At 45.8% G+C, this 22,032-nt stretch overlaps 1 protein-coding gene across 2 annotated transcripts in view; it reads right to left on the bottom strand.

The window, feature by feature from the left end:
- Window positions 1-22,032, bottom strand: part of MYRFL (myelin regulatory factor like) — a 224,217-nt gene that overhangs the window by 92,858 nt on the left and 109,327 nt on the right. For both annotated transcript variants that reach the window (XM_088452465.1, XM_088452466.1), the window contains exons 22-23: window positions 20,205-20,292; window positions 10,502-10,576 (exon numbers count right to left, since the gene is read on the bottom strand). In XM_088452465.1, the coding sequence (XP_088308591.1) occupies window positions 10,502-10,576; window positions 20,205-20,292 (163 nt within the window). The remainder of the gene's footprint in view (window positions 1-10,501; window positions 10,577-20,204; window positions 20,293-22,032) is intronic.

The raw sequence follows: 22,032 nt of genomic DNA, 5'->3' as shown, positions 1-22,032 counted from the left end.
TTCCTGACTGCATTCCCTCTGGTGTCCTTCTGCGCGTACACAGAAGGCCACGGGGGGAGATGGGAGAGATCCGACTGGATCCCTCTCAGGAGGAGCATCCTGAATAGTAGCCCATAGGCACCTGAACATGGCATTACCCACCGGGATGGGTGCTTTGTACATATGGAAAATGCGTTTAAACCCCCAAAAATACAGTTTACGGGGGGGGGGGTACCTGCCGTTATAGCGGGTTCATATTGACAAATGTATGAAAGTACTGTACTATATGTAAAATGGACCATGTTGCCTGGTTTGACTAAATATGCCTATCTGACTGGCTTAACCTGTGACTCAAAGTGACACCTGTAGTTTCACCCTCAAGAGAGCTGCTAAGACAGATATGTTATGACTTAATGGGACATCATGGCCTAGTAATGAAAGGCAATGAAATATACATTGTGTACTGTATTCACAGTAGCTACTATTTATTTCAGGGAAGGTAGGCATACTATTCCTACCCTTCTCCCCCCCTAACCCTCCCTCTCCAGTGCCTAACCCCCACTTCCCACACCCTAAACCTAACCCTCCAGGGGGGTACCTGACCCTTACCTCCCCCGGTGGTGCCTAACCCCCCTCCCTGTAGCCTAACCCTCCCTGGGGGGTGACTAACCCTAATCTCCCCCCGGGGGGTAGCAGTCGGGAAGCCGGTGGACGGAATCCCGACCGTCAGCTTCCCGACTGTGTAATCCCGGCAAGGGTTAAATGACAGTCGTCGAAATCCCGGTGCCTGTCATTTTCTCTACGGCTTACCGATCGAAGAGGGAGGAGGGTTAAGTTTAGGGTTCCCGGGGGGGGGACTTAGGGTTAGGCACCCCCCGGGAGGGTTAGGTTTAGGCTAGGGGAAGGGAGGGTTTGGGTTAGGCACCCCCAGGGGGAGGTTAGGGTTAGGCACCCCCCCGGGGAACTTGCGATTAGGCGGCGGGGACGGGGGGTTAGGTATAGGCACTAAGAGGGGTGATTAGGGTTAGGCACTTGGGGGGAGGATAGGGTTAGGCACCCCTAAGGGAGGGTTAGGGGGTAGAATAGGTTAATCAATACTTACCTTTTGACGATTGGTATTTTCACTGCTGCTGGGTTGCCGCTGTCGGGATTTGAACCGCCGGCCATGCGACCAGCGGTAAATCATACTGAATCCCCCGGGGGTGCCTAAACCTAACCCCCCCATCCACGGGGACAGTGTGCTACTTACCCGGCTGTAGACGTTCGGGATGCCGGCACCAGTATTCCGATTACCTTTGGGATATTGGCGTCGGCATTATGTCGGGCGGCAGAACTCCGGCATAGGTATACCGACGTCCGGGATCCCATCTGCTGGCAAACTGACTACATCCCTTTATTTCATTATAGTTTAATGGGCAGGTATGTCAAAAAATACAATTGGCTCTCTTATGTTAAGTAAAATCGTTCCATCTCTGCTGTACAGTGCACCAGCTTATTGTTACTTATTGTTACCAGCTTATGGTTGAGTGCTGGCCATAATACTCGCTCTGAGAAATGGGTAAGCTGACAAATAGGTCAAGGGCTCTCCAGAGTGTTTTCCACAGAGGCTTTTAAAGCTCAAATCAATGCAGGGGACAAATGTGAATAAATCTGAATAAAACATTATTAAGTGATTGGGATTTAAATGAGAAAACAATTACATGACAGTGTGCCAAGGGAAAAGAAAGTTTGTGTTATAGTACAATATAAAAGGATTATGGCAAATGACAACACAAATCAACCTGCAGTATTCTTCAATGTATTATAACTAGTGATGTGACTGACAGAGTTTTATTAATCAATCGTACATGATCTGTGATATCAGATACGACCATACCAGACTGGGCTTTCCCTGACATGGTCGTATCTGATACGACCAGTCAGAAAAGCTCAGTGGGCGGCTGCTGGAAGATGATCTTCTAGCAGCCGCCTACCTAGGAGGGACCTCTCATTAATCATTTGTATTGTCAGACATAATTTCCGAAGTTCCCTGTTATTCACCTTTGTAGTCGCCTATATAGAGGAGGTCACCCGGGCACTTTACAATAGGAGATGGAGTGCTGGTCCACTACTGGATTAATTATAAATATATATATACACATATATATATATTATATTTGGTAACATAAGTACACAGGGGGCTAGAGTTACACTGACCTGCTGTGCTGAAAGTTCATCATGCTGGGTTCAGGGCTGCCTTCTTCCCCTCATGTACTAGGCTACTAGAGCAGCTTAGAGCTTTAGAGCAAGATGGCCAGGGGGCGGAGCAGCTTCGAGTGACTAGGGGTGGAGCTTCAGTGGGTCCGAGGTGGGCGGGGCTTCAGCCGACCTGTGTTTCCACCAGCTGAGAGGTTAGGACCAAGGTGGTGTGGGAATGGGCTATGATTCTGCCGACCAGGAGGTGAGTGAGCTGGGCTGTTGGTTGTGACAGGGAAAAAAAATATATATGTTTTTTTTTCCTGTCTGCACGGCAGTCAGTTTCCTGTGGGCCTATTTTCAATGGGAGGCCTGGAGCTGTAGCTCCACCCACCCCATTGTTAATCCGGCCCTGGGCATTGCCTATCTGGTCCAAGCCCACCTCTCTTATCACTCTCTCCTCACACCAGGGGCGGGCTGGGCTGGGGGGCAGGGTGCCATCTGCATTCTGGGCACTATGATTTTGATGTTTCAGGGCTACCCCCGCAGCCGTGCTCTGCATGTACATGGCACAACCGCGGGAGGCAGAGGAATAAATGCTCCACAGCCAATCATTTGTTTCCCCTTCTGCTGGAGAAATCAGCAGGTGTAGGCATGAAGGGGCCGGATCCTCGGACACATGACCCAATGCCAATGGCGGATCCAGAGATGGGCGATTGGGGAGATCGGTCCCCGTAACACAGTGTGGTGTGTGATTTCTGCAATCAATCTCTCCTCCCCCAGAAGCAGTGCTTTGCTGGGAGGATTGTAGATCGATTGTAAAGTCTGCCTCAGCCTGGATGTATGGAGTGCTGATTGAAGCTGCTCATGAGCCTGCATCTCTCTCTGCTGCCAACGATACTGCAGGGGCAACGGATGTGTATCACTGACTGTCCAGTATATGCAAGAATAGATAAGTTTCTCTTAAACTGTGAGTTGCTCAGGGATTTGCCTCTAAAGATGGCCATACACGCTACAATTATCGGGGCGAACCGCCTGATATCGGCGGATCGTCCCGATAATTGTAGCTTGTGGGGGGGCGACCGAGGGTTAAATATTGCTCGGTTGGGCATGCCGGATTGTCCAGCATGCCCGTCCAATGCGATATTTACCGGTAAACTGTCGGCCGCATCGGGCAGTGTATGCCCAGCCGCGGCCGGCAGACAGACATTTCCTGTGTTCCTTCCTACGGAAGGAATAGGGAAATGTCTCCTCCCCCGGGGGCGGAGCGCGGATGTCGGCTAACACACTGTGAGAGAAATCTCATAGTGTATGCCGGCGACATCTGCGGCTGGCAGGCTGCCAGATAAAATGTCTGTCGGTCTGACAGACATTTTATCTGGCCGTGTATGCCCAGCATTATTATATCAGCAGAGATTATGTGCTACATGTTGTTCTCTCACTGTAGTTTCTTTTACAAGTCATGTTTCAGCACATTTGTGGTGCACAATGGTGACTGTAGGAGAATGCAACTTTTACAGACAATGTGGGACTATATGGATGGTTCAATGAAGTAGTAAATATGCATATATCTATCTCTCTATCTATATATCTATTGACAATTTAAAGGCTGTTGTCTATTTCCTTTAACATCCCTAAGTGCCATCTATCTATCCATCCAGTGGCGTATCTATAATGGGTGCAGTGTGTGCGGGGCACTCGGGCCCCCAGGTTCAGGGGGGCCCCGCAGCGCACACCCTGCACCCATAGTATTTTAAACTTACCTGTCCATGGTCCCGCGGCGGGTGTCAGCGCTGCTCAGAACATCGGACAATTGCTGCCGCAGCCATTTTTCTGGTGTTCTGCGCAGTAGACTCCGGGCACACTCAGTCGGCTGCCGGCTACCGGGGAGTGCACACGGGCCCCCTTCTCTCTTAAGACGCCCCTGTATCTATCTCTTTATTTATCAAATATCTATCTCTTTATCTATCTCATATCTATCTATCCAGCGCAATAAAGTTTTTTTTTTTGTTTTCGGCGACATCCTGATGCTCGAGTGCTGTGACAGAATAACACAGGAGGAACTACTGCCGTTGCAATGAGGAGCTCAGCAGATGAGCCAGCATTGACCAGTCCCGGGTAGGAGAGAAAAGTGTGGCTGGAGAGAGAAACAGGTATGGGAGGGAGCTGAGGGAAGTCATGTTAGAGAGGCACAGAATGGGAGCTGAGGGCCATGAAGATACATGGGGTGGGGGTAGCTGAGGCCATGAAGAGACACAGAAGGGTGGGGGGAGCTGAGGGAGGCCATGGAGAGACACATGGTAGGAGCTGAGGGAGGACATGAAGAGACACGTGGGGGGGGAGCTGAGGTAAACCATGGAGAGACACATGGGGGAAGGGGAGAGCTGAGAGAAGCCATGGAGAGACAGTGCTCTGAGGTGGACAGTGAGTGAGCTGTGTAGGGGTCAGTGACTGCTGTGAGGTCAGTGTGTGATGCAAGTGGCTCAGTGTCGTATGGAAGAACCTGGCAGTGAAAGACAGCTATGGAGGGGGCAATCAGGGAGGGCTGGTAGAAAAGCCGGGGCCACTTCATTGCATTTTCCCCCAAGGCTAAAAGTTGCCAACCAGTCCCTCCCTCACACCATGTGCCTCTCCCATTGTTTTCTCTTTTCCAACCTGTCCATTTTCCATTGTAACCCAATATATCATTTCTGAGAGGTCTATAGCCCTGGGCGACATATCTGCCCAGATGCAGACCGATGATGATAAATCAGAGACTTCTCCGAAAAGAGAGGTGGTCTGTTTAGAGACTGCCTTGAGGTGTGTTTGGGGGGAGGGGGCCCAGGAGGGGAGAGAGACTGGTGTTTGTGCGTGTGGGAGGGATGGGGTGGGGGTGTATGTATGTGGTTGTATAAACACATACATATTAAGCAACTTTTTTCTTAATAGACACTGAATGCAAAACATTTCCTGTATCATAGAGCTCTTCTCTGTGTCAGTTTACAACAGCATAACATCCACTTTCAGTGAGATAATTGTGGCAGCCCAATATTGTTCAAAGCTAGGATTGTAGAACAGTTATAAGTAAAAGAAAAATATTACTCATTTATTAAGATAAATATTTTAATTTTGTGTATTTTGTTATTTTCTTTTACTTTAATATTTTCAGTGTCTCTCCTTTTGGCATAAATACTGAAGTCTTCTACAGTATTCTGTGTACAATTCTGTTGTGGCTGAAGCAGAATTGATACCCTTTTTCCTCCAAAACCTCGGCTCCATCCCGGGACACTGAGCATGGGTCAGAGTCAGGTTTTACACCTTTCACACTATCGGCTGGATCCAAGTTATTTCCCGGGTCCAGCTATCCACACCGGACCCGGGGCTTCAGTGACCCAGATCTTCTGGTGTTACAGTGGAAGCTTGCAGATTATTTAATCTCCAAGCGCTACTGAATCCAGTCAATCCATTGGTCTGAGGCATGACCCAGATCATCGTGACCTAGGTCGCACCAGTTATACCCCTTTTAAATAGCTGCATGTTATTACCAGGTTAATCTGGGTCACAGCTCAGTGTAAAAGGGTTATCCCTGGTCCAGTGACCTGGAAATTCAACCAGACTAGCTACCCATGTTGACCCAGGTTACATGGCAGTTCATTGCATAGGGAGAGCCGCATTCCCGGCGGTTGGAGATGGGTAAGCTCTGCTATTTCTCGGGTCCAGTCTGCAGAGTAAAAAGGGTTCAAGCTGCTCTGACACAGCTTGAAACAGAGGGCCTGATTCAGAGCTGAACGCTCTGACCAGAGCGCTCGCTCTGAATCAGGGCCCTCCTCCCTGAAAATGGAGCGTCCTCTTGGATGCTCGCATAGCTGTGGGTGACCACCCACAGCATATGCGACCGTCTATGATGATGGTCGCGATGGTCTTGACCATCAGAGCCAAAATCATTCCCACTGACATCACTAGTGATGTCAGTGGGGCCGGCTCCAGACGGTAGGCGTTCCCATGGGAACGCCTCCGTCTGGCAGGCACGCCCCCGGCACGCCCACCAAAGGGGGTGTGCTGTCAATCAACATCAACAGCACGCCCCCTTTGGTGCGAGACCCGGAGCGACAGCTTGGCTGTCGCAGTCCGGCTCTCGCGCATGCGCACGACGGAGCTCCCTCCGTCGTGCGCATGCGCAGTGGGGGAACATCGACCCGTTTGCAAGCATCCTTTGCTCGCGAACGGGTCTGAATGACCCCCAGAGTTCAGAGTCCCGGGCTGGACCTGGGATTTAGGTTTACAGTAAAAGGGGTTTTACACTGCACCATTACCTGGGTCCTTCCCGAGTTCAACCCTGGTAGTGACCAGAGTCGGATGCGACCTGGGTTATTTTTCAAGGATCCTTTTACACCGAGCTGCAACCAGGTAGACTCTGCAATAACCCGGGTTATTGCGGCAGTGAAAAGGGATATAACCTTTGTTCGCTGTTATCTTGTAAATCATCTAAATCAGGGATCAGTCTGAGAAATTGGTCATACAGTACATACCTCAATCTAGTTATTCTTATTGCTTTACATCTGATTTTAAAATAAAGAAAAAAAATCAAAAGTTGTCATTAATAAAATAACTGGACAGTGTACTATACTGGAGATTCATGTATAGTAGATTATGTTCAAGCTTTATGGAAACTCTCTGTAAACACCAAACACAACAGCAATTGAGACACTGTGGGGTCTATTTACTAAGCTGTATTAGGAGATAAAGTGAATGGTGATATAGTACCAGCCAATCCGCTCCTGACTGCCATTTTTCAAACACAGCCTGTCACATGATTGGCTGGTACCTTATCACCGTTCACTTTATCTCCTAGCACAGCTTAGTAAATAGACCCCTGAGAGTGGTAAGATATACAGTGGGTAAGTTAGAAGGAATGGCCCGTTCACTGGTGAAAGGGTGCCTCACACATCTGCTATTGGTGTGTGCAGCAATGAATGGGTGTTTGGAGGCAGGGGTGGTGGCTAAGGGGTGGCCTAGCACTTCATGGAGGTATGTTATGATGTGGCCATGAACCCTGTTCCAATTAATGGATCCAAGATGTTGACATTCATAAAACAACAAATGTAAATGCAATGTTTTACACGTTTAGAAATTCAATCCAATTTCATGGCATGATAGCAATAACGTTTGACTCCAACTGCACAGCACAGTTTGTGAAGGATTTAGCTGCATATGATGAATTGATATTTGACTGACATGCAACAATATTGAAAATTCAATAACTTAACTCAGCTAGTGAGAGTGAGAGAGAGAGAGAGAGAGAGAGAGAGAGAGAGGCAACACCAGGGGTAAATATGCAGATGTGTCAATGGGTCTGGTGACACAAGGTGAGCACTCCATATCCACCTCGCACCTCGGAGCTGAACGTGCTGAAAAATGTAGCGGAGTTCTGACATCGGCGAGTCCCATGCGAGACTGCCCGATGTTTTACAGTAGTAGTCATTTAACAGACAAAACCAGGTTGATTTTGCCTGTTAAATAACTGCTACTTTAAAACATGGGGCAGTCTCGCACAGGACTCGCAGATGTCAGAACTCCGCACCCTATCACATTTACCCCAAAATAGGAATGGCAGAGGTCCTGCCAATGTGAGACTGGCGGAACACTGCTAAATAAATAACCTGTAGTATTAAATCTCCTCTATTCTTTAAAATGGAAAACCTACAGTATTTAACCATCATAACTGGTAACGGCAATTCCACCTTGCTTGGTGCAGAAGATGTAACTGAAAATGGCAATCACTTTGCATACGCACAAATCAGAATACAACGCAACTCTGAATACACATCAATGGGATGCTCCTCTTATGTGTGAATGCCCAGCTGCCACCCGGTAATGCCATCCAGCCATATTGAGCAGGGTATGACTCAGTCAGTCATAGCTGCTCTACGTTGCGTATAAGTCTGCTGCAGCACATGCAGGTGCCACAGCACATTCGGACTTGAGAGCAACGGTGAATCAGGACAAAGAACTAACACAAGTGAACAAACAACTATTTAATGATCTCATCATCAAAATAGCTCAATGTTTCAGTTCAAAACATTTTATATGCAGTATACTAGTTCCAGCCATTGTGGAAAACTCAAGGATCATCAATTTTATTTTTTCCTTTAATAAGCTTTGTTTTTAGAACTTGTTTGAGATAAATAGTGAAGGACATGACCCAGTTCAGGATGAAATATAACTAAAAACCATAGCAACTGTAGGGTACTGCAGCAAAGAAACAGATACACTCTTTCTAGATTCAACAGTAATAAAACCTGATGTTTTGCTAGTTTTACTGGTGCATTATTAGGTGATGTGTTTGCTAATAAATGTGATGCATTCAGATTATAGGGAAAAACAAATTGTAATTAAGCAACACGCATCTCCCAGGATCTGAGCACCTAAAATTATTTCACTGCAAACATTTAGCAATTTCATACTTAAAAAACACAAAATACTGTATAAACACTAACATTAAACCATACACTATTACAATAAAACAAATGGCACATGACCTTTAATCAGAGGCTTTTAAGTATTTTAAGGGAATAATATTACATTATTCCATGCAATCTGGGAACTTTGTCATTCACCACTTTCAAACTTGAGGTAGGTGCTTATGTTTTAATATGACCTCTGCAGCTAGACTTACATGAGATAGAGAACAGCTCTCCAACTACTCCCTAAATGCACAATGGCAACGGACACTGCTGTATTTCTGTTTTTTTCGTGTGCATTAAATATATAAATAAAGGGTTTATAAATAGAAAACAGTTGATAAATGGACGCAATGCTGTTTATGCAGTTGAGTGATCAGTGATTTGCACATGTGTCTGATATGCGTCAAGTTTCATTATCATTGTCGCTCACAGAGAAGGTTTATTTGCAAAGTAATTGAGAGACATGGACTGTTTGTGGGCGGCAACCAGGAGTGGCAACTCACACACAGACAGGTTGTGACCATTTTTGGGAGTGTCTCAGTCTGCAACTGTGATCCTGTATGCAGTAAAAATGGCTCCAGCTCTTCTGCCAGCTTCTCTATCGAGTGGCCGCGACTCCCATAAGGGAGAACGCACTGCCAGGTGCGCCAAGTGTGACATCACAATGGCGCCTAAATTGAAATCCCTCGCTATTCAGTGCCAGAGTATAGGCTCCCAAACAATACTCCAGCGTTCCTACCTCCAAGTGATTCCTACTGCTCGTTCCTGACGGGTTGGGTATGATATCTAGGTGGCTGAATAGCCACCAGGTGAAATACCGATGCTGGAAACTCAATCATGAGAGATCCCGACAGGGGCACGTAAGTACACTACCCGGGGGGGTGCCTATCCCTAACCTAACCCTAACCCCCCCTCTCCACAGCCTAACCATAACCTAACCCTAAAGGGGTGCCTAAACCTAACCCTCCCTCCCCCCCCTCGTGGCTAAGAGCTTTGTTCGGGAAGCCATCTGTCGAGATTCCGGCGACAGGATCAAGATGGCCATCGGGATTTTGACGCCTATCTTTAGTCCTGAGTCGGGATTTAGATGTCGGGATTTAGGCAGACGGCTTCCTGGTCATCGATATTTCAACTAAATCCCGTTACTGACCCTTGGCTTTGTTTGTGACCTCATTCTGTCTTCTCCCTGGTACTGTGCTTGGCATTCCGGTTTTGACCTTGGCTTAGTTCCTGACCTGATCCTTGATACCATCTAGTAAGTTTGGTTCTGACCCAGCTTGTCAACTGCGTTGTATGCTTCATCGCACTCTGCTCCAATCCAGAGTACACAAGCACATGTACCAGGGAACCAAGTTTGTGAGACACAATCTGCGTGTCAGATGCAGCTAGGTCCAAACCTCTTTGCGGGGATCCCTGGTGAATACTGCCGGCACGTTAGACTCTGTGCCTCAGTACTGGGTCTCGCCAATCTCAAAGTACGGGCTAGTATCTACTTCTATCCGTCAGTTTGTGACAATAACTACTGAAATAACCTGATCCCGGCCCCATAAAGTAAGCTGGGAAGAGGATGGTGTTCCTCCCTATAAACATCATCAACATTTTGCTATGAGACACCAAAATTACAAGTTGTGCTCCTGACATATACCAAATATATTAATTTTCCCACATCTTTTTCCTCATGTTTCTTGTACACATACAGTATACACACAATATGCCATCCTGGCTACTGGTACATACTATCATGTGTCACCTTTCTCACCTCAGAATCAGCCAGAAAGCATGAGGTTCAGCAGTAAGCCATGCTAAACACTGCCTGCTGTTATAAGTAGCACTATCTGTATGAAACTCTTAGTCATTTTATTTGAAAATCTACAGTAGAAAACCCTTCAGGTTATTTTACTTACTTAATCTCTAAAGTAATCCGCATATTGATGGGCGTGTATTTATTCACTGGAATGACATAGCTGTAAATTCCAGACCTAAAATATAAAGACATGAGCAATTAGTTTCATAACTGTGCATTAGTACAATATTGAATTGCGATGATAACTAATTGCAAGCAACAATAGAAAATCATATTAAATAGACCCATTAGTGTTGCAAGTCAAATGATCAGAACAACACTAACCCTCTAATAACATTTATCATTGAGATTGGTTAAAAAGGAAACTTTCCTAGTCAATATTGTATCTAAAATCATTAAGAGCCCAGCAAGGCCAGTTAACCTTTACATACATAGAGGCATCAATAGACTCCTGTCTTAAAATAAAACCCTAACCAAACATAACAATTACCCTAACGGGAATATTTATCAATATTATTTTTACTAATATAATGTGAACACATCACATTATTTTAGTATCACTTAAATGTAGAGAAGAGCGGTTCGGTTTTGACTGTTCTTTTCGCCAAATTAGCGCAAGTTTGGATTTATCTTATTGGCTATCTAAAACATGTGAGAGCCAGATAGTCAATATTATGCCATTTTTGAGATCCAAACATTTCCGAGTAAATCCAAACTGCTCATCTCTATTTAAATGTATTAAAGGACTTTTGCAGCAGTTTTTTTAAAAAAACTACTCAAAGCCCTTCAATTCGCATTATTTTAGTAAGCAGATTGCATTTCCCATAATTAATATGGGAAATGTGATCTACACAAATTTACTAAAATAAAATTTAAAGACGGGGGAGCCTTGCATAATAACGCCACCTGCAAATGGCGTTATTACGTTCCCTCCCGTTTCACCGACTGACAGGCAGAGCAGAGCTGGGAGCCGGCGCCTGTGATCAGCGTTGTGTGTCTAAATAGTCAACAAGCTGATCTCTAAAAAGAAAAAAGGAGATTCTGCACAGAACCTAAGCCTTATTAGTATGACCAACCATATATCATTAACAAACTAATTATATCATTAATTATTGTTGGTGATGATCCCAAAGCCCAATACTACATATGTTAAACAACAAAAAGAAAAAAGTAGGGCTATTTGCTGAGGCAGAGCTGGAAGCAGGTGCCTGTGACCAGCTTTGTGTGTCTAAATAGGCAACAAGTTGATCTCTGTAAAAAAAAAAAATACATTAAATAAATAAATATATATATATATAATATATTTATTTCTTAAAGAAAACACTTACCTGCAACCAGGGACCGGTGATCCGGTGAGGTCCTCTGTTATCTGAGATGCCAGATGCACAGAGCAGCTGACCGGGGGTTACAGAGCAGGAGCCCAACGATCAGCTGACAGAAGTAAAGGTGCATACACACTGGGCGATTTTACTGTGCGACTGCACGATTACGACATTGTAATCGTGCAATCGCTTAGTAATCGTGCACTAAAATGTAGGAAACGACCAGCGATGCGCACTCCCGCTGGTCATTCCCGACATTGTCCATCGCCTGAACATGCAGCCCAATCTGTTGATAACGACAGATTGTGCATGTTCAGGGATGATGGACAGTGCCTGTACTGAATGACTGATCGTTCAGTGTAGGCACTACAGGGGATCAGGAACAACTGAACGATTACGATGTAACCGATCGTCATGCAGGTAAGTGTTAGCTTAGTGAGGGAGAGGGGGGATCACAGTGGGTGGTCACAAGGGTGGTGTAGCAGCCTGGGCATAGGCAGGCACACTCTTAGGCTATATTTTGCAAAAAATACCCAGAGAAAAGTGGAAGAGAAATTTCCCTAAGTGTCTACCTGAGGTGAAAACAAACTTCATTTTCTGCTATTGATGGACTACATGTTAATACCTGAAGCTTCTGAAAATGTTTTTTTGCGCTCTTCATCCTTTACCCTCATTAATCATTAACGCTTCTCTGACCACCCCAATCACCTTATTAACATCTTCAAATTACATTGTCTGAATAGAAGGAAATCTATAATTAACCAGTGCAAAGTTACATAGACGATTGTAGTGTAGTTGTATCTTGCCACTGTAACAGCTAGATGCATACTGGAGGATGAGCTAGGAGTAGTAACTACACAGGCACGGGTGGACATGTGTAATAAAAGCATTGTAAGGGTTGGTATTAGCTAGAATACTGAGTACCCCCAAAATGTCCTCAGATAGAGAGCATGTCTAATAAGCATACTGTTGCTTCTAGAGTGCAGGGAAAATATGCAGACAGCGGGCGGGATATACTAAGCATCGCATCCGCAATGTGGTACGTCCCTCCCCTCATCGGGAACATACCGCAGTTGATTATCGCTGTATGTACTTAGAATATCGCAAAGGACAGCTCTCCCGATAAGAGCTGTCCTCTGCGATGCCCCCGAATAGAGGGACTTCTGGGTTTAACATCCAGAAGTCCCTCTTGTTTATTCTGCGCATGCGCAGAAGGACGCAGGCCGTGGGGGGAGATGGGAAGGATCAGATTGGATCCCTCTCAGGGGGGAGCACCTCGAATAGAAGCCCATAGGCTTCTATTGGGTAACGCCACCTGAAAATGGCGTTACCCACCGGGACGAAGCACTGGAATGCATCACATTCCGCTGCTTTGTGCATATGGAAAACGCAATAAAACCCCCGAAAACTGCATTTTCGGGGGTTTTACCGCACTTTAGTACATCCCACCCAGCAAGAGACCAGTTGAGTAAGTTCTTAGCATATTCTTGGTGACTGTACTGGGCTGTCCTCTACAAGTCAGAGGGGCCCATTTATCAGTGATCACATTTGCAATGCGATCTGGGCATGATATTAGCACTCATGATCGCATTGCAATATGCGATCATACCACCCAGATGTAATGCATTGCACCCGCAGGGACAGGGGCTGCAAAAGGAGCCCATCCCTGCGATGTGCTTGGAGTGAAGTGACCGCGTCAGTGGTTTGTATACTCCAGTGCTGGGACTCCAGCGCATTTGAGGTCTACAGACCACACATGCTCCACGGCCAGTGACTCTTCCGGTAATTTTTGCGATGTGTAGCCCATAGGCTACTGCAGCACAATGCCACCTTTAGATGGCGTTAGCCAAACTCGGGAATGCTTAACATTCCGGAGCTTGGTAAATCCGCAAGCATTGCATCCCCCATAGAAGCCTATGGGGGTTGGGCTGCTGTCGGAAATAGATGGACCGCAGCAGATATCAGAAACATCTCCCTCCATAATTCATCAGGGGGATACTAATTATTTGCGGTTATTCCCTGACAGCACCTGCATGCCACAAATAGTTAATGATAAAGTGCCCCCAGAGAGAGGAGCATGTTCTGAGCTCTCACTGGAGGTGCTCAGCACACGTAGGACAAGGGTGCTGAAATGACGTAGATGCACTGAAAGGATCGGCATCTTAGCTGGTGATACAGTAGCTATACTTGAGTACAGTTAATATTGCTAGGTTAAATAGTATAGTTGCAGTCACACAAAGCGCAGTATATATTTGACAGGAAGGACAGGATGGACTTACACTGTTACAAATCAGTTAGTGGTATGGGTAATAATCCATAAGGTAAGATGGTACACCAATTACATGGTGGTATCTTGACCTACAAATGCAGTTTTTACACACATGGAAGCCAATAGTCTAGCCAGAGGGGGGAGCAAATGCTCCCTCTAACACCTTGATACCAAAATGGTGTACCACGGAACCCTGAGACATTGCAGCACTAACATGATTTGGGTTGGCATTTTTGTGTGCTCGGTAACGTGCTACATGTAGCTTTAGAGAGGCAGCCCATGGCCATTTACACAGGCTGCACTGGTGTATGGCCCTGCCTACTCCTCCATTTCCTCTCTATTCTCTTTCTCTTCCTCTGTGCAGCTTCCTACACAGAGTCACAGACTCCCTGCAGAGCATCAAGGTAAGAAGATTTTCCCGACTACTCCCTTGATATTGTCAGGTTTTATGTAAGCATAATCCTACCCCGGCCTACCCCTTGCGGCTGCTTGCCAGCTAAATAAAATACTCGCACACTGGTCACTTGTGGAAAACACAATGGTCACAACTTAGTAAAACCAACCAAAACCAACCACTATTGCAACCGTGGGAAAGTGTCGCACAAAAGCATGTTCACCCTACCCGTAAGCAAGCACTCTACCTGTCCTGCCCACACACACACACCTCTGCTTAGCCATGGCACGACACAGATAGCGGCCCAACTGTTGAAGCTGGAACCTAACATGGATCCGCTTTGCTTTAGGGTGTGTGTGGCTGCGAGCCTCCGTTTATGGCCATACCTTGCGCGCCTCGTTCCCCACGCCACACAAGGTCCTTATGGACCGCCTATCTGGACCTGAGCTCCACATCCTGTGACCATTATGACCGCTACCTCCTCTATAGCCTCCTGCAACCTGTTGTTAAACAAATACAACCTAACTCCCGATAAATAAACACCAGCCTTCTGGCAGTACCCTGCGCAATTAGTGTTAAAGTCCGGGTGTTGAATGCAGCGGTCCCCAAAGGCTTGGGTAACTTTGCTATTTTTATGGTATACTGTGTTATCCAAAATCATTTATAATTTTTTTTTTTTTTTTAAGTTTCAAAAAAGATGTTCTTTACCTAATTCAATCATAAAAAAAAAACAGACAATTTCTAAGCCGTTTTTTGAAAAATAATTAGTCAGTTAAGTGGTTAAAGGTCAGACAATCACATAACAACACTCCTTAAGCCAGGACTTTTTTTTAAATCTAGGATCCATCATCAACCAAAATATATGAAAATTTGTATAGACCACAATACAATCCCCTTAAATGCCCCTCACCGCATGCCATTAGACCACCACACATGACTCTTCAGTTTGCCACACAGCAGGGCCCATCCATAGTATGACACACAGGGATTCCATTCCATAGTTTGCCACACATCAGGACCCCGAATTCATAGAATGCCTTCCAGCAGGGCCCCCAATTCATAGTATGCCATGCAGCAGGGATCCCAAACCATAGCATGCCGCAGAGCAGGGTCCCCAATCCATAACATGCCACACAGCAGGGATCACAACCCATAACAAAACACGCATTAGGGCCACCAATCCATTGCATGATACACAGTAGGGCCCCAAAATCCACTGCATGATACACAGTAGGGCCCCAAAATCCACTGCATGACACATAGTAGAGCCTCCAATCCATAGCAAGGGGATGTTGGAGCCTGGGACAACCAGGGATGCTGGGACCTGAGACCACCGGGGATGATGGGACCTGAGACTTCCAGGGATTGCTAGGACCACTGGAGATTGCTGCACCTGTTGCTGAGATCTCTGGAGCTTCTGAGGAATTCTTCTACCCCTGCAAAATCCAGTCACCAGATCTGAAAACTTGGTTGCCCTGGTGACCGTGATTTGTCAAGCCCTGCCCTTAAACGTAGGTGCTAGCCGCATGTCTCGCAATGTGTGGGCTCTTCACCTCCACTCCACAGGCTGACTGCACCAATTTCAACAGCAAGCCACTTAAAAAGAGATGAAGTTACTAAACCTAATTAAATGTACCCTAAAAATGACTTATAGTATAGTAAAGTAGAGTTCTCCTATAATCAATTAAAGCCCATTTGTAGCATTATGGATTAACTTTACCAGAAGCTAAATGAAGGACATAGCAGTGATGAGGCTCTTTCCTGTTTTTTCAAGCGGAGATTTATCAAAGCTTGGAGAGAAAGTGGAGAGAGACAAAGCAAGGATCACAACTGCTAATACACACGCATTCGGCCGATTGTTGCGTACTGTGCATGCATATGCATCGCAGTGTGTGCACAAACTAGCCACTGCGATCAGGACTGCTATTGCAGTAGCTACGCAGACCCATCACAGAGTGATTAACAGGAAGTACCATTTGTGGGTGGTGACAGGGGGGTGGTCAGCGAATCGCAGGGGTGCGTTTGAACACCATTGCATGGGCGTGCATATATTATCCACTGCGATGCCTTACTCATTGTGTGCGATGAAGTTAGCAATTTCTGAGTAAGGTCAGATCTTGTGCAAGTGTGCTTGAGGCTGTGATGGTAACTCGATTGTAGCGATGGATTCGCAGTCTTTCTAAACATTATGGATGTATGTAAGGTAAAGCATGATTGCCGACTTATAAATTCTCCTCCCCAGGAGAAGCCTGGGGAGGAGAAGCAGGTGGGCAGAGTTGGGGGCAGGGCCAGCCGGGTCGCGTCATTAAGCACCACCCCTCATGGGAATTATCAGTGAACGTCGGATATTATAAATACGGGGTGTGGTTAAATTACTACATTTTCATAGAATCGCATCATTAGGCCCCGCCCCCAAAGCATGGACCCGCCGATCCCCAGTAATATTCTCCCCATTCTGCCCACTTCACTAGGAAGTGGGCACAATGCAGAAGTGCCTACCCTTCCGGGAGTGCGGAGGGTTACCCGAAAAATCGGGAACCTCCCGCGACTTCCGGGAGGTTAGGCAAGTATGAGGTAAAGTGGGCGTCCTTATGTTATGATGCAACAGTATAGTGATCGCAATGGATTCGCATACTATCGCAGTCAGACTGCGTGCGTAATCGCTATTACAATCACAGTGAGTCAGGCCCAAAGTACCAACCAATCAGTTTCTGTCATTTTTCAAACGCAGGCTGTAAAATGACTGGTTAGTACTTTATCTCTTTCCAAGAATTGATAAATCTCCCCCTGAAAGTGGGAAAGAGTTTCTGTAGTCTTGAAATAAAAGTGTGGATGAGCATGCAGATAAAATATTCTTAGGTTGCCGTAGAAAATATTGTCATCATAGGTAATAGTGCCCTCTGCTGGCAACTAATGGTCATAAATTCTGCCCTAGCTTTGGTATATATAACTTTCCAATTTAATTTCCTGGTGCAACAAGCACGAAAAATGCAGATTTAGCCCAATCTGTGTTTTTTTATATATATATTATATATACACTGTACCATTGAAGTACAGTATATGTGAATGGGTTATATAACATCATTAAACTATATGCATATTTTTAAATCCTTTAAAGGGATAAGTCTGAAAAAACCCTTGGATGCACTGACAAATGGAGATAAAATGGGCTATGGCCCTGATTCAGAGCCGGACGCTCTGACAGAGCGCTCGCTCTGAATCAGGGCCGTCCTTCCTTATTTTAGAACGGCCTCCTGGCCACTCGCATAGCTGTGGGTGACCAACCACAGCTATAGCGAGCGGCCACAAAGATGGTCGCGATGGTCAAGACCATCGCGACCATCGGGCTTGCGACGAGACCCTTGTGCATGCGCACTGGCCCAACATCGACCCGCTTGCGAGTGCTCAGCGCTCGCGAGCGGGTCTGAATCAGGTCCTATATTCAGAGGTGAAATCAGTGTCGATATCGCATGCAAGCAGCCAATGTTTCCAGTCTGCGCAAGCACCTGAGTCGCACTATTCATGCGTCCAAATGGTTACTGCAATAAGGGGGGAATCCAATCACCCATGGCCGGCAATTTAACTAGCGGGATTAACCCAGCACGTCTTTTTCCCTAGATGGACTCTTCCTCTCAGCTCCTGGAAGTCCAAGAGAAAAGGCACCATCTGGGGTTTAACACACGGGGAAACCCATTGATTCCGCAGTTTACGCGGAATCCATGGGATTCCAGGTGTTAAAGGTGCCTACACACTAGGCGATATTTTACACGATCCGCCCGATTCCGATGCATCGGAACGAGAGATCTTGTAAAATATGTCCTAATCGTGAGTGTCCACTCACGATCAAGATGCCGATGCACGTCCCCGCGGGTCGTACATCGCATCTTCAGATCTTGCCTGCTGCAGGCAAGATCTGCCAATCTCTGATCAATCCTGCGCCATATCGTACAGTGTTTATGCCTGTACGATATGTCGTTTAGATACGATGCTTGCAGGCATGGAACAAGAAGTTCCGTACTGCATGCAGGAAGAAACAGATGCATGGACGGATCTCCGTCCGTGCGTCCGTGTCTAAAAAAAAACCAAAAACAAACAGTGTGCCCCCCCCCTTCCCCTAAAAGAGCAACCAGCCCCGGGCTAGTCAGAACCAGCCCTGGGGACAGGGGACAAACGATGTAGGGGTCCACCGTACTTTGAGCAACCAGCACTGGGCTCTGATCCGGTCCTGGTTCTGGAAATACAGGGGCAAAAAATGCATAGGGTCCCCTTGTATTATCCAGAGCCAGCACCGGACTTTTTCTAGCGGGGGGGCTAATGCCACAGCCCGGGGAGTCCTTTCACCGGGCCCTGACCGCTAATCAGCCCAGGCCGGGGATCCCTAGGGAGCTGGGAACCCCCAATAAAGTGGTCCCCTTCTCCAGGGCACCCCTGGCCTAGGCTGATAGCCCAGGGCTATCCCCGCCACCCCTGGGTGGTGGGTGGTGTTTTGATAGTGTAAGTGTAGTGTAAAAAAAGAAGAGTATAAACATTGATTTTACGAGTAGAACTGCAGGGCCCTGCAAGCCTCCCCCGTATGCTGATACTTGGAAATCACAAGTACCAAAGTACCAGCATGTGGGGCATTAAGGGCCCACTGGTACCTGTAGTTCACCTGTAAAGAAATGTTTAAATAAACACAATATACACATACCGTGATAGTAAAGTTTTAATACATACATACACACTCACACATACTCACCTACATTACCTGGACTGGTCTGCTTCTCTCTGTAGGCATCCTTGGTCTTCATAAAATTAAAAAAAATGAGAAACACGATCCACGCAACAACCACAATGGTTGTTACTTCCCAAATTAAGACCTCAGACTCGGCTTCTACCTTTTGTAGAGCCGTATCTGAGCGTTCATTGACAGAGAGGTCAGAGGTCAGCCCCCGCCTCTCTCAGCCAATGAACGGCTCCCTCCATTGAAGTCAATGGAGAGCCGCAGGGTTACTAAAGTTTATTTCTATCTCACTGATCCCGTCCGTGCATCTGTGTTTATTTTTTTACAGACAGACGCATGCATCATGGATATCCCTGATCTGTGCAAGCATCTGTCTGCTATCCTGCACCATCTAAAGATCGGCAAATCTTTAGATCGTGCACGATAGATCTTGTGACACATCATGCAGCTTTGCTGCACATCATGTCCTGGAGTGCCAGGGAGCTGCCGGGGAGAGTTCAAGGGAAATTGCTCACGATATCGCATCTTGAACAAATCGCGTAGTGTGTAGGCACCTTTAATCTCTGATGTACCGCGCGGAGGATATGCTGTTTCATTAAATAGCATTTCCCTGTATGGCGAAGGTAATTCCACAGCAAATTGGATTCTCCCCAAAGACTATTTTGGAGACAAGAGCTGGGGATTTCAGTGGGCATTGCTGGGAGGTAATATGGGGGTGGCTAGCCAGACACGGGCATGTCACGGTCAGCGTAGCAGTTGCATTGACACCAGCGCCCATGTTAAGACGGAGATTCTGCGCATCGAAAGGGCTGGTGCAATGACCGATGGTGCGTCTAAATACATACACGAATTAGCACCACGGCCAGTGGGAAGCCCATTGTGTGCAGCATTTGTATAAAGATGCAGTAGCAGCTGCAAGAAAAGACGACCACCTCTGATTTAGGCCCAATCTGAGAATGTTAAATTGTCATAACAGATCTTTTGAAAGATGCTCCTAGAACAAAATGGTTACATTGCATGGAGCCAAAAATAAACTTCCTCTGTAATTCAGACTAATCTTTGTGCTCCAGTCTTGTTGTGTAGTGACTCTCTTACCCACACTCCAGGCTTTTTCTGCAATAATGCCGGTCTATTATTTGCTGATTCTCCAATATCTGTAAAGAGTTGATTGATGTATCAATCCCTAAAAGAGTACAGGTAAAATACAAAAATATATGAAGTTTTGATATATACAACAGTTTTAAATGCTATTATAAAACATATGAATTACAATGTCAGAAGCATATGAATGTATTTTTTTCCCATTTAAATGGATTTATTTGCGCATAAAGATCAGAGCAGCATAAAGGAATCAGGAGGTTGGGTTAAATTGAATAAAACTGAGTAAATAATAAAAATCTGATCAACAAGATTTGCTGAGCCTAATGTGTGTGATACATAATTGCATGTGCATGAAAGATGTAAAAAAATCTGAAAATGTTTAAAAAGTAATTTATTTCATAGTTATAATAAAATTAGAGATGTGCGTGTTTGGATTTCGAAAATACGAACAGACCCAAACTTAGGGGTTATGAGTCGTACAGAGGGCCTGATTCGGACCCGCTCGCAAGTGGGTCGATGGTGGCCCAGTGCGCACGCGCGAGCCCCGGAGCGAGCGCAAAAAGCACTCGCTCCGTGGCTCACTACAAAAGGGGCGGCTGTCGATGTTGATTGACAGCTTGCCCCATTTTGTAGGCGTGGCAGGGGGGTCTGGCTCTGAATCAGGGCCAGAGCCCCAGCTCGGGTCTTCCTGCCAACTTCAGATCCCAAAACACAGCAAAACGTCATCTTCCTGGCGCCGGATCTCGCATGATTTGGATTGCGTCATCTTCCCGCCGTTAGTTCTTGCATTTTTTGGATTGACTATAAAAGTTCCTCCTGTGTGATATGGTGCCATTTCACAGAGGAGATTGAGAGAGAGGGTGTGGACTGTGGGCTGCAGCACTGTGAGGCACTGTTACTTCACTTTCAGGCACTAAAAACACCATTAGGAGCACTGTGTTAAAGGACCACTGTGCTTTAAAAAAAAAAAAAAACATAGGAGCACTATGAGGCACTGTGTTGTGTGTTCAGTACTTCAGGCACTGTGTTACATAAAACACTGTGTTGTGTGCTCAGACAGGCACTGTGTTAAAAAAGTAATTTGGAGCACTATATTAAAGGTGCACTGTGTTATAAAAAAAACACACCATAAGGTGCCATATCCACAGAAGCACTGTGAGGCACTGTGTTGTGTCTTCAGTCACTGTGTTAAAAAAAAAAAAGCCATTAGGACAACAATGTGTGTTCTTCCGATACTGTGTTAAAATATAAAATAAAATACTGCTGTGTGTACTTTGCTAAAAAACAAACATAAGAAGCACTGTGAGTCACTGTGTTGTGTGTTCAGGCACTGTGTTTAAAAAATAACATTATTAGGGTGACATTGCTAGAAGCACTGTAAAGCACTGTGTTCTGTGTTCAGCACTGTGTTAAATAAAAATAACATCATTAGGGTGATATTATTAGTAGCACTTTGAGGCACTTTGTTGTGCGTTCAGGCACTGTGTTAAAAAAATATCATCATTAGGGTGATATTACTAGAAGCACTTTGAGGCACTGTGTTGTGTGTTCAGGCACTGTGTTGAAAATTAATGTAATTAGGGTGCCATTACTAGGAAAGCTGTGTGGTACTGTGTTGTGTGTTCTGACACTGTATTGAAAAAAAAAAACAACATCATTAGGGTTCCATTACTAGAAGTGCTGAGTCGCACTGTATTGTGTGTTCAGGCACTGTGTTAAAAAATAACGTCATTAGGGTGTTATTACTAGAAGAGCTGTGAGGCACTGTGTTGTGTGTTCAGGCACAGTGTTACAAAATAATAAAATAAAACTGTTCTGTGTT

Source organism: Taudactylus pleione, unplaced genomic scaffold (genome assembly GCF_031769625.1).
Source record: "Taudactylus pleione unplaced genomic scaffold, aTauple2 ptg000038l, whole genome shotgun sequence".
Lineage (NCBI taxonomy): Eukaryota > Metazoa > Chordata > Amphibia > Anura > Myobatrachidae > Taudactylus > Taudactylus pleione.
Note: the sequence above shows the minus strand (reverse complement) of the source record. Positions and strands in the feature narration are given on the sequence as shown.